The sequence below is a fragment of the Amborella trichopoda genome, chromosome 2, assembly GCF_054954075.1.
Source record: "Amborella trichopoda isolate Santa Cruz 75 chromosome 2, AtrichopodaSantaCruz75HAP2 v2.0, whole genome shotgun sequence".
NCBI classification, from domain to species: domain Eukaryota; kingdom Viridiplantae; phylum Streptophyta; class Magnoliopsida; order Amborellales; family Amborellaceae; genus Amborella; species Amborella trichopoda.
Window position 1 is genome coordinate 4047048 of NC_142337.1, and position 13030 is coordinate 4060077.

Sequence of the window (13030 nt, forward strand, 5' to 3'; positions counted from 1 at the left end):
AGGATTGGACTCCCCAAATTTGGTGTGAAAATAATATATATATATATATATATATATGGAAAAAAGTTCATGTACACCCATGTGCGTACCGCTACAGTAAACACCCAACGGCCCAGATCAAATGTGGGCCGATCTGACGATCACGGTTGTCTGGTAGTATTTGAATTTTAATTTTTTTCCTAGAGCTGCCTTGAGTCAGGTCTAGTCTTAGCCCGAGCAACCCTAGTTTAGGCCTAGCCCTCCTCGGTCTAGGCTTGACCTAGTAAGGTGACGCATGAGCACAATCGAGAGAGATTCCCGCTTCTTGCCCATCGTCCCTTTCTCGTTTTTTTTTTGTTTTCTCTCTCTTTGAATTCTTAAAAGGACAAGGACACGGTTTCTATGCGGCCAGCCCGGGCTTGGCAATAAACATATTTTTTAAATATAATTTGATCTTAATTTTTAAAGAATATATAATCTTTAATATGGAGATCATGAATATGAAAGAAAAAAAAAAAACAAAGAATTTGAAAACTAGAAATAATAATTATATTAAGAAAATATTTGGATTGTTGGTTACACTTTATTTTAGATGGATCACCTACCTATTTGCATCCATCTTTAAGATGGATGCTTTATACCTTTGGACCGCATATTGTACGAATGCGGTCCAGCCTGCATGAAACAATTTTCCTTTTTTCTTAAAATGCAGATGATGTACGAAATTACTTCCACCCTGAACTGCCAGGTTTAAAAATCCCCAACTCTTAATTCATCATGAGATGCATTTAACCCATCAAGAGAGAGAGAGAGAGAGAGAGAGAGAGATGCATTTCATTGACCTAATTGCTGAAACGTACTTGGTTGCAGATCAAAGGATTTCAGTGAAGACTCCTTTGATGAATGGGCAGTTAAAGCTGAGGCACCTGTCTTACCTTATAGCTTAAAGCTGTATAATGAACTCAAGAAACTTGGGTTCTGATTCATCTTGTTAACAGGAAGGGATGAAAGTCAGAGGAACTTGATGCAGAGAATTTGATTGCAGCTGGTTATGATTCATGGGAGAGGCTTATTTTGAGGTATTTGAGCTCAAACTCTATGTATTTTTCATGTTTATTTGCTCCATGTTATGTAGAAAATAGCTGAATTCATTGTTGTATCTTTCATCAGTATCTTTAAGAGAAATCTGGTTAGAATGGTTTATTTTTTAAAAAATAAAAATTCGATATCATGTTTCAGAACTATCTCAAAATTATTGGGGATTAATTTTGGGGAAAGGTTTCTATACTTGCCCTACAACATAGAAGATCTATGCTTCCCCTACTATCCAGCCGGCCAATTTTGATCAAGAGAGCCACTCACCGTTTGATCATATATCAGACGTCTCAAAGTATTTTATTTTTAGTTTTTTTTTTATGCAAATTGTATGAATATGAAATTTGGTACGTGTCATCTTCTCATTGGAGCGCACTTATAAAAATTTTTAAAAATATTTTTTCGATGACCAAAATACCCCTTGAAGGGGTATTTTGGTCATCTTTCAGGGGTATTTTGGTCATTTTTATTTTATTAGAAATATTTGTTTTATATTTTTTTGATAGTGCGAGTTTAATAGAGGATTGGACACAACATAGTTTATAGAAAAAGATTAAAAAATAAAATAATGTACAGACGTGACATTGTGATTGGGACAATCTTAGCGGTTGGATAAGGGGAAGTATATAAGTTTTATGTTGTAGGGGAAGCATTGAAAGCTTGCCCTTAATTTTGGCCATAAGTTTTTGTGATAGCTTTTCTCAAGATGTGCTAGTTAAAAACATAGTTAGAGCTTGTGTATTGTTTTGAACTTTATCATATGAACCTTGTTTAGTTGGTTTCATTGCGAGATTGGATTATGCAAAACATCAGGTCGGTGCACATTGGTTGTTAGGTAATTTGATTTCACTGTATTTATCATAAAATAAGTTCATTGTATTTGGGTCCTCCAGTGTTACTGGACTTGCCCGAGACGGACTTAGGTGAATAACACGGCCTGGTGAGGCGAGTTTCGGGTGAGTTGGGTGTCCAACTCGCCTTACCCAAAAAACCTACCGAAAAAAGTTGGAAAAAAAAAGTTAGAAAACACCAATATCCTCATTAGTAATATGTTTGTATATATTGTTCAAAAAGACGGACCGCCCAGCGCCTAGGCGGTCCAGAAGGCCTGGGCGCATCGCCCCGGCTTAGGCGGCCAAACTGGGCGGTGGTCCCTGCGCGGCCGCCTAGGCGGTACGGAGCCTGCCTAGGCGACCGCTCAGCGCCCAGCCCCGCCCAGAGGCGGAAATGTTTTTTGTTTTGATTTTTTTTAAAGATATAAAAGGTTAGAAGGTGGGGATTTAGGTTCATTTGAAACCTAAACCCACAAGAACCCCTTCTAAAGAGAAAGAAACCTCCAGAAAACTACATTTCATTGGATCGAAGTGTCTCAAAGTTTGGAGTTCGAGCAATCAAAGTAAGTGCAAAAGTTTATTTTTTAGATTGATTGTTTTATTTTGAGATGTCTTCTTTAGGAGTTAGTCGGAGTGGAGATCTGGGTTGCAAATATGGATACAACCCGAATCCAAATGACAAAAATTGCGTTAGATGCAATTTTTGTGAAAAAGATACAAAATGAGGTATAAACCGGTTTAAGAAACATCTTGCCGGTATTAAAGGGGATATTGTCCCCTTGTAAAAATGTTCTTGAAGCTATCAGGGAGGAAATTAAGCAATATATGAGTTTTGGAAAACAAAAACAGGAACAAAATCCTTGTCATAGATCTATTTATGCTACTTCTAGAAGAAGTGATCCGGAAGTATGGGTACAACCCAAAACCAAATGATAAAAATTGTATAAGGTGTACTTTTTGGGAAAAAGATACCAATGGGGGCATTAGCCGATTCAAAAAACACCTTGTTGGTGTTAGAGGTAATGTTGTTTCTTGTACAAAGGTTTTAGAAGCAGTTCGGGATGAGATTAGACATCTTCTGAATTTAAAAGAACCAGAAAAGGTAAAAATAAGCCTTGTTCTATTGAAGTATCTTCTTCAGGTTCTAGTCAGAGTGGTGATCCGGGTTGGAAGTATGGCTATAACCCAAATCCCAGTGATAAAAAATTGTATTAAATGTAATTATTGTGGAAAGGATACTAATGGGGCCATTTATCGGTTTAAAAAACACCTTGTCGGTATTTAGGGGGATGTTGCCCCGTGTAAAAATGTTCCTAAGGCTACTGGGGAGGAAATTATACGATATTTGAGTTCAGAGAAGCACAAAGAAACAAGTAGAGCAGCCAAGACTCCTATGGCCTCATCTGCACAGACTGCACATACTAGTAAGAGGAAAGTAGAGGAAGAAGAGGAGGAAGAGGCAGATTCAGAAGAAACAGAGGAGGACGAGCGTTGTATTGAAGAGGGAGATGACTCTGATGATGATGGCCTCGACTCTGATGCATATGATGAGGCTTGCCCTATTGATATTCTTTTTGATGATGATGATGGTGACGACGACTGAAGACTCTTGCCTCTTGGTTCTGAGTGTTGAGTGTTAATTGTTGTGTTGAGTCATGAGTGTTGACTTTTGTTAGACTATATATTTTCTAAATTTTTGTATATTTATGTTATGTTGAGTGTTGACTTTTATATCCTACACTTGTATGGTTTTACATTACTGTTTTAACAATATGGATTATCAAAATTCTCTTCTCGACATCTATCTTCTTTTTTTTAACTTGGAATATTGTATTTTGGTAATTTAGTATTTTTTTTCAACTGGGCAGCCGCCCAGGTTCTGGGCGCTCGCCTAGGCGGCCTGGGGTCCAGGCTGCCTAGGACCCCCCTAGTGCTTTTTGATACATTGTTTATATATGATTTGATAGGTTTTAAGATGATTTTGAGAACTTTCATATGTTTTTCCTTTTTAAAATGTTTATGAAATAAATCTGGCTTTTCAATAATCAATCATTTATAGTTTTTAATTTTTTATCTAATTTAGCATTTTAATGCACTCAAATACTTTTTTTTAACTTTTCCTTTTTTAATACATCCCTTTTTCAATTTTTTTTTAACTTTTTATTGACCTTTTTTTTTTTTTGTGTACAAGTGGAGTTACTCGCTTTGTAACAATGTTTCAAAACCTGGATCGATAAGGTGGATCGTTCACCCCATTGATCTATGTCTCATTCTTGGATCGGTGATGTGGATCGGTCTTGATCGGTGATCAGAAAAAATATTTAAAATAAATAATTAAAATAAAAATAAAAATAGGGGTTTATGGAATGAGGATTTAGGGGAACCTATAAAAGCATTAGATAAGCTCAAGAAATTTTTTTTTTTTGGAAGAGTAGGTTTTAGAGGGGGGAACTATCGCCCGATCCCGATTAGAGATCCAAATCGAGAACTTTCCTCTTTCAAAAAGCTGCTTGCCGATCCTTGTTTTTGAGAAATATAATTGTAATTTCTAAGCACATTTTTTTTCTTAGACACCAAGGTGTTTTGAATATCACTTTTTCTTTCTGCTTTCAACAAGAACCACTAATGAGAAGCACATTTGATAACCGGAATTTTTAGGTCTCAAAGCTAGAAGTTGGACCTAAAAGTTCCAATTTACTATAGGGCTTTTTTATTTGGTACTAATAGTGGTAAAGTAAATGAGAAAATAGGAAGTTCGAGTTCCTTTAAAATTAAAGGGCTTGCAGCTTATCTTGTTTTTTTGTTTTACAAAGTTTACTTTCGCCTTTTTTTCGCTTTCCCAAGTCGCTTTGTCTTTTATCTCCTTGCCATTGCTCTTTCTTCTCTCTTGTTGAGCTCCCCCTAGTCTTCCCCATGAACTTCGGCCTTCTTCAGGCGTCTCCAACCACAAGCATTACTCTCTCTAATGATGAAACCTTCATTGAATGTTTAAAGAGTCGAAGGTTACACAGGCTTCCATATTTTCTAGAACTTCCAGATTCCAAAACTTCTAGATATCAATGGTTCTAGCTTCCAAGGAACCAGAACTTCCAGATTCTAAAGAATCCTAGCCTTCCCATTCCAAATGTGGCCTTTAGGAACCTCGAAAGAAACTACAGTCTCTGTCCACTTTGTATGGCCCCTCTAGCAATGTCAGTAGAGGTCAGAAGCCAAGGAAGCCTCTCACCGATGAAGTCCTCCTCCTCCAAAACATCCATAACAAACTCAGTTTCGAGCATATAATCACTAGATCTCAAATGCTCATATAATTCTCCAAGGCTCCAATAAGTCTCTTCCCTCTCTTCGTGTCTTTCATCCCCTATAAAAAACCAATCAACCATGTTCTTCACATGAATCCAACTACAACAACCACTCTTTCTCATTGCTCCCAGTTCGTTCATCATTTTTCTCAGCTCTTCAACCATTGTCCACATACCTAAATCCATGTAAATATTCGATAACAAAATTTAAGGTTCCAGGCTTTCAGGTTCAAAACGAAATAACATCTCTGCAACTCTATTACCCAATTGGAGATCAAGGTGAGCTTTACAACCCCAAGCAAAGCCTCCCAGACCTCTAAATCAGGCGCAATGAGCATGTTCCTTATAAACTTTTCAGCCTCAGAGAGCTGCCCAAATTGCCCCAAAAGCCCAACCATGCATGCGTAATGGCCATCATGCGGCATTAGTCTATGGTCTTTGCTCATAGAATCAAAGTAACGGCACCCTTCCTCAATCATACATTCATGGCTACAAGCACATAGCAACCCCATGAATGTGCTTTGGTCAGGGGCCACCCCCTCTGCTATCATTTCCTCATAGGCTCGAACCGCCTCAATGCCGAGTCCGTAACGTGCGCATCCATCCAAGAACATGTTCCATGTGATCAGATCACGACGATGCATCATGTTAAGCAGTCGAAAGGCATTGGCTGTGCTATCACATTTGAAATACGTGGACATCATGGCACTTAAGTCAAACAACATTGTCTAGCCAAAGCCTTATGGCCATGCCATGTATTTGTTTTCCAAGCTCAATTACCACTAAATCTGCACAAATGCATAGAATGCTAGTTACGGTAAATGGGTTTGGTTTGAGGCCTTCATGTGACATGGTGGTAAACAATTCATTGACTTCACATGCATGACCAGCTTGAACGTCTACAGAGATCATGGACGTCCATGAGATGATATCATGATTCCCCATCGTGTCAAAGACGTGGCAGGCTTCTTCAGGAGCCTGGTTCTGAGAGAACTCCGAAACCAAAGAGCTCCATTGAATTTTATCTTTGACCGTAATTGAGCCAAATTGCCATGAAGCATCTTCTATGTGTTTGCACTTTGCATACATGGTGATTAGGCCATTAGAGACAAAGGGATTAAATTGACATCCAGTTTTGATAGAGAGGGAATGTATTTGCTTCCCCAATTCTAATCTTCCACTATTAGCACAAGCATTAATGACAGTGGTATAAGTCCAATACCTGGGCACTATGCGTTCTTTGTGAAGCTCAGAGAACACTATTAAAGCTTGTTCCCATTTCTCATGTTGGGCATAACCAGAAACCATGGCAGTCCAAGTAACACTGTTTTTGTCTGGCATCGTATCAAACAATGCTCTAGCTTCTTCAAGCATACTATTTTGAGCATAACCAGCAAGCATTGCAATCCATGAAACCACATCTGGTTTTGAATACCATTAAAGACTTCTCTAGCTTCAAGAATTCTTCCATTTTGAGCAAATTCAGTGATCATTGCTATATGTGTTGAAAGGGTCTGTTCAGGTGCATTTTCATAAATTTTACAAGCCTCATCTAGCCTTCCATTTTCTGCAAATTTTGAACCAGGTACATGTTGTCCAAACCAAAACTAGCTATTATAGGCATGGCAATCCCAGACTGGCTCACCAAAATCCCAGCTCTTCTCATTTGTAAGAAGACCAACAAAGCCCTTGCAAATTCATCGACCTGTAAATATCCAGAAATCAACACAACCCAAGAAACCCAATTCCTTTTTGGCATCAAATCAAACAATTCCTGGCAAACCCAAGTTACAGTAAGTATTAACTATGGCTTTTCAAGAAACCAAGTTTGTATTAGGCATTCTATCGAACAAACGACGAGCTTCCTCCAACATTTGATTATGAGAATATCTAGTCATCATGGTACTCCATGATACCACGTTTCTTTTGGTCATGGCATCGAAGAGGAGGCCGGCCTGGTCCATAATCCCATTTTGACAGTAGCAGGTGATCATGGAATTCCAAGTTACTGAGTCTCTCTGAGACATTTTGTTGAATAAAAGGCAAGCTTCTTTTGGTTTTCCCGCTCGCCCAAAAGCCGTGATTTTGGAGTTGGCTGAGACAAGTGATAGTAATGAGAGAATGGGTGGCTGGTGAGCTGCGAGAGAAAGGGGAGAGGAAGAGCACAGAGAGAGAGAGTTTGGTGGAGATGTCTAATGCATGGTTTGAAGAGGGGGACGCGAGGGGTCATTGGACATGTCGATGATTGTATATCTAAATACAACCATTAATGGGAGTTGGATCATCACAGTTTAGAGAGAGAGATTTTTGAATAGCGTGTAGAGATTGCTCTTGGTGAAAGATTGAATGCCTCTTGAATCTGGGGTTCTGCTTAACCATCATCAGATTTTGAGTTTTTAAATATAGTAATGATCATGTATTATAGATATTAGTAGATTTGGGTGAGTTGCATATTGATGAGATAGATGTTGTACGATTATCATGGAAAAAGTTGAAGGTTTAGGCTTTCTTTTAAGGGTCGCAACGGGTCGGCTGGACCCGGACCTACACCCATACCCAGACCCGTCGGGTTCTGGGTCTACCCGGTCTCGGGTCTGGTAGGATCCATTGCCACCTATGATTATGAGTTTTTTCTTTTTTCTTTTTTGTCTTTTTTTTTTTTGCCTTTTTTTATCCTCCTATACCCTATGACTATGGAGCAAGCTTTCTATGCTTCCCTTACAACATAGAACTTATATATTTCCCCTTATCCAACCATCTATTTGGAATGGAGGGCTAAGATTGCCCCAATCACAATGTCACGTATCGACACTGTTTTATATAGGGAAAATGTCCTCGTAGCCCCTATTTTTAACTTCCATATCTCATGAGACCCAAGAATTGAAAATATTACTAGTAAGCAAAAGGTCTCCATCTTTTCTATTTTATAACCCCCTGGACCCCTTTGACTATAAAATTTTGACCCAAGGAAACACTAAAATGACACTCTATCCAAACTTTTCTTCTCCCTCTCTCTCTCTCACATCACCGTCTCTCTCTGTCTCAAAACTCCTTCTCTCTATCAAGGTTCAGGATATAAAATCCGTAGGCCTCTGCCTCTCTATTTCCAAAAGGTTTTTCTCTCTCATCCCCATGGTTGAAGATATTTTGATCAAAGTAGACTTTGTAATCACTGATGATGAAGATCCAATAAACCCTAGAACCTGAGGCTTTCTCTCTCATCTCCTCAAACTGGTGATAGGCTCTTTTGGTAAGTCCCTCGAAGCCATTCATAAGCTTGTAATGACCCAAAAGATTAGGGGTTTCAGAAGTCACCCACCATTCTCCAGTTGAGGTTTTGAAGAGCTTCTCAAGCATCAGGACCTTGAAAATCCAACTCCCTAATGGCGAGCTAAGGTTTGGAGATGGGGTTCTCCTCAAATGGAGGGCTGAATTTGGGACCAGTCTGGAGAGCTGCGTAATTTTGGGCCTTCCAGTGTCCTCGAACCATTAGCTGTGAATTTGGGACCAGTTTGGAGAGCTGCGTAAACTTAGGGTGGTTTGGACCATTAGCTCTTTAATTGCTGCTTCAGCTAGGCATTTTGTTATGCGACAAATAATTTCAGAGCACCCAGGCTTAGAGAGACTGACAATAACTTATTGTGATAATCAAGGGGTTCTTTCTATAAATTCAGGGCAATTGAGTGAAATTAGGGTTAAACCCATTTCAGCCTCTGCAAGTGCTAATAGAACCCAAGTCCCAGCTTTGAGCATGAAGCTCCGGTATGCTCCGTATATCGAGCTTCCTAATGGTATGGGTTTTAAAGGAGCAACTCTGGTTTTTATAAGGTTGAGTGATTGACCTTTTGGGGAAAGAGGAGGCTGATCAATTTGTGTCCATGGCTTTTGATGGAGCTTTTCGGGAGGTGGCTAAACTTTTGGTTAAGAGGAAGACTCACATTTTGGAGATGAATTCTTTCTAGAAGTGGCTTTTTAGAGAGAGAAAGATGGGGTCTTAGATACAGAGAACCAAGGTGTTTCTAGAAAGAGAAACAAGGGATTGGATGGTGATTGTACATAGGGTGGTTAGAGTTGGAATGGGGTGTCATTTTTTTTGTTGTGGGCTTGAGTTACGGAGTTCAAAGAGAGAGAGAGAGAGAGAGAGAGAGAGAGAGAGAGGAGAAAGAGAGAGAGAGGAAAAGTAGCGTGGGATTAAATTTTAGGGTGTCATTTTAGAGTTTGTTTAGGTCAAAAATTTATAGTCAAAGAGGTCCAGGGGGTTGTAAAATAGAAAAGATGGAGACCTTTTGCTTACAAGTAATATTTTCAATTCTTGGGTCTCATGAGATATAGAAGTTAAAAATAGGGGATAAGGGGATATTTTCCCTTTTATATATATATATATATATATATATGTGATAATCTAAACTTCACAACCCTTTAAGTTACAAATGTTCAAGATAGAGAGAGTTGTAAAGGGTGAATTTATTAATTTTGTATTCTATTTTTTAAAAAGAGTTACTTTTGTGGGGCAATTTGGTAAATATTACTACAAGACAAATGGTACTTTTGTCGTCTCCATAAGGGGTAAAGTTAAAATTTTAACTAAAGGACAAGGGCACTCTACAAATAAAGTTCCAAGACACTAACTTCTCAAATGCCAATGTACTTTTGTGAAAATTTCAAATTTGCCTTTACTTGATGAAAAAGTTACCTATTTAAATAATTTTTTAATAAAAAAGTAATGATTGTTGCGATAAATACACCCATCATAACCCCTTCTAATTTGAACCTTTTGTATTTTGAGGGGTTGTTAACTCTATCAAACCCTATATATATAGAGCAATGATTTCATGCAACGGTTGCATCATAATATAATGCAACAACCTTCAAAAACCATGTTATGGCCATTTGTTTGATCCAAATTTTGAAATCTACACTTTTTTCATTCTAATGAACAATCACAAAAATAAAAAAAAATTAAAAACACGACCTAGAAAGTATTTTTTAGCCCAATTAACATGAGCCGTTCATTTTGGTGAGATGCTTAGATCTAAGCCTTGAAAGGATTTTTTCATTTCCAATCTTTTTGGATGACTTTATTATCATCAGATGAACAATGTTAAAAACGAAAAAAATGATTTTGAGTTTATAACAGAGTGGTCTAGATTCGTTTTTGGGGGGTACTCATTTTTTGGGATTGATAATTGAGATCAAGAGAGTGCGTGTGCCAAATTTTGGGTCATACAAATAACATAAACATGGTTTTCTAGAAGTGTCATTGCATTATACTATGATGCAACCGTTGCATGAAATCATTGCTCTCTCTCTCTCTCTTTCTATATATATATATATATATATATATATATAGGTCATTGATTTCATGCAACGGTTGCGTAGTAATATGATGCAACAACCTTCAAAAACCATGCTATGGCCATTTCTTTGATCCAAAATTTGAAATATACACTATTTTCATTCTAATGATCAATCACAAAAAAGAAAAAATTGAAAACGCTACCTAAAGTATTTTTTTAGCCCAATTTACATAGGACGTTCATTTTGATGAGATACTTAGATCTAGGTCTTAGAAGGATTTTTTCATTTCCAATTTTTTTGAATGGTTTTATTATCATTTGTTTGATCCAAATTTTGAAATATACACTTTTTTCATTCTAATGAAGAATTACAAAAATAAAAAAACACAACCTAGAAAGTATTTTTTTAGCCCAATTAACATAGGCCGTTCATTTTGGTGAGATGCTTAGATCTAGGCCTTAGAAGGATTTTTTCATTTCCAATTTTTTTGAATGGTTTTATTATCATCAGATGAACAACCGTTGCATGAAATCATTGCTCATATATATATGAGTAATGATCTAATGCAACAGTTCTATCATAGCATAATGCAACGACACTTCTAAAAAACCATGTTTTTAGTATTTGTATGACCCAAAATTTTGCACACACTCTCTTCATCTCAATAATCAATCTCAAAAAAAAAAAAAAATCAATCTCAAAAAAAAAAAATTCAATTTGAGCCCTAGATACGATCAAAATGAGTCCCCTCCAAAAACAAACCTAGTCCATTCATTTATTGAATTTCAAGATCTTAGGTTTTATAAACTCAAAAACTTTTTTTTCGTTTTAACATTGTTCATCTAATGATAATAAAGTCATCCAAAAAGATTGAAAATGAAAAAATCTTTCTAAGACCTAGATCTAAGCATCGTTCCAAAATGAATGGCCTATGTTAATTAGGTTAAAAAAATACTTTCTAGGTTGTGTTTTTAATTTTTTTTTATTTTTGTGATTGTTCATTAGAATGAAAAAAGTGCATATTTCAAAATTTGGATCAAACAAATGGCCATAACATGGTTTTTGAAGGTTGTTGCATTATATTATGATGCAACCGTTGCATGAAATCATTGCTCATATAGGGCATTGATTTCATGTAACGGTTGCGTTGTAATATGATGCAACAACCTTCAAAAACCATGTTATGGCCATTTCTTTGATCCAAATTTTGAAATATACACTATTTTCATTCTAATGAACAATCACAAAAAAGAAAAAAAATTGAAAACACTACCTAAAAAGTATTTTTTTAGCCCAATTTGCACAGGCCGTTCATTTTGATGAGATGCTTAGATCTAGGTCTTAGAAGGATTTTTTCATTTCCAATTTTTTGAATGGTTTTATTATCATTAGATGAACAATGTTAAAAAATAAAAAAATGATTTTGAGTTTATAAAAGCCAAGATCTTGAAATTCACCAAATGAGTGGTCTAGATTTGATTTTGGAGGGGACTCATTATGATCATATCTAGGGCTCAAATTGAACTTTTTCTTTTTTGGGATTGATAATTGAGATGAAGAGAGTGTGTGTGCTAAATTTTGAGCCATAAAAATAACACAAACATGGTTTTCTAGAAGTGTCGTTGCATGATACTATGATGCAACCGTTGCATGAAATCATTGCTCATATATATATGAGTAATGATCTAATGCAACAGTTGTGTCATAGTCTAATGCAACGACACTTCTAAAAAACCATGTTTGTGGTATTTGTATGACCCAAAATTTTGCACACACACTCTCTTCATCTCAATTATCAATCCCAAAAAAGAAAAAGTTCAATTTGAACCCTAGATATGGTCAAAATGAGTTCCCTCCAAAAAAGAATCTAGACCATTCATTTGGTGAATTTCAAGATCTTAGCTTTTATAAACTGAAAATCATTTTTTTCTTTTTTAACATTGTTCATCTAATGATAATAAAGCCATCCAAAAAGATTGGAAATGAAAAATTCCTTCTAAGGCCTAGATCTAAGCATCTCACCAAAATGAAAGGCCTATATTAATTGGGATAAAAAAATACTTTCTAGGTTGTGTTTTCAATTTTTTTTTTTTTTTGTGATTGTTCATTAGAATGAAAAGAGTGTATATTTCAAAATTTGGATCAAACAAATGGCCATAACATGGTTTTTGAAGGTTGTTGCATTATATTATGATGATGCGATCGTTGCATGAAATCATTGCTCTCTCTCTCTCTCTCTCTATATATATATATATATATATATATATATATATATATATATATATATATATATATATATATATATATATATATAACAATGTAGAGATGTGACATTGTGATTGGGGCAATCCTAGCCCTCCATTCAGAATAGATGGTTGGATAAGGGAAAATATTTAAGTTTTATGTTGTAAGGGAAGCATAGAAGGCTTGCTCCATAGTCATAGGGTATGTGAGGTTAAAAAAAGGCAAAAAAAAAAAAGAAAAAAAAAAAAAAAGAAAAAAAAAAGAAAAGAAAAAGCTCATAAT

At 36.4% G+C, this 13030-nt stretch overlaps 2 protein-coding genes and 1 pseudogene across 18 annotated transcripts in view; 2 read left to right on the top strand and 1 right to left on the bottom strand.

Annotated features, from left to right (window-relative positions):
- Positions 1-13030, top strand: part of PNT1 (mannosyltransferase family protein) — a 32534-nt gene that overhangs the window by 2685 nt on the left and 16819 nt on the right. For all 17 annotated transcript variants that reach the window (XR_002281182.2, XM_088857471.1, XM_088857474.1 and 14 more), the window contains exon 2: positions 850-1058. The gene's annotated coding sequence lies outside the window, so the exon portion shown is untranslated. The remainder of the gene's footprint in view (positions 1-849; positions 1059-13030) is intronic.
- On the bottom strand, positions 5921-7170 carry LOC18435877 (pentatricopeptide repeat-containing protein At1g11290, chloroplastic). Its single transcript, XM_020668250.2, has 3 exons — positions 7030-7170; positions 6764-6911; positions 5921-6627 (listed from the first exon to the last, which is right to left on the bottom strand). The coding sequence occupies exons 1-3, from the start codon at positions 7168-7170 to the stop codon at positions 5921-5923; spliced, it is 996 nt and encodes a 331-aa protein (XP_020523909.2).
- Positions 8493-9350, top strand: LOC110007400 (F-box protein At4g18380 pseudogene; annotated as a pseudogene).

Coding starts and splice junctions, on each gene's coding strand:
- LOC18435877 (XM_020668250.2), bottom strand. CDS start 7,170: ATGGACCAGGCCGGCCTCCTCTTCGATGCCATGACCAAAAGAAACGTG. Junction 6,912..7,029: donor GAATGCCTAATACAAACTTG/GTTTCTTGAAAA, acceptor GGATATTTACAG/GTCGATGAATTTGCAAGGGC. Junction 6,628..6,763: donor AAATTTGCAGAAAATGGAAG/GCTAGATGAGGC, acceptor ATTCAAAACCAG/ATGTGGTTTCATGGATTGCA.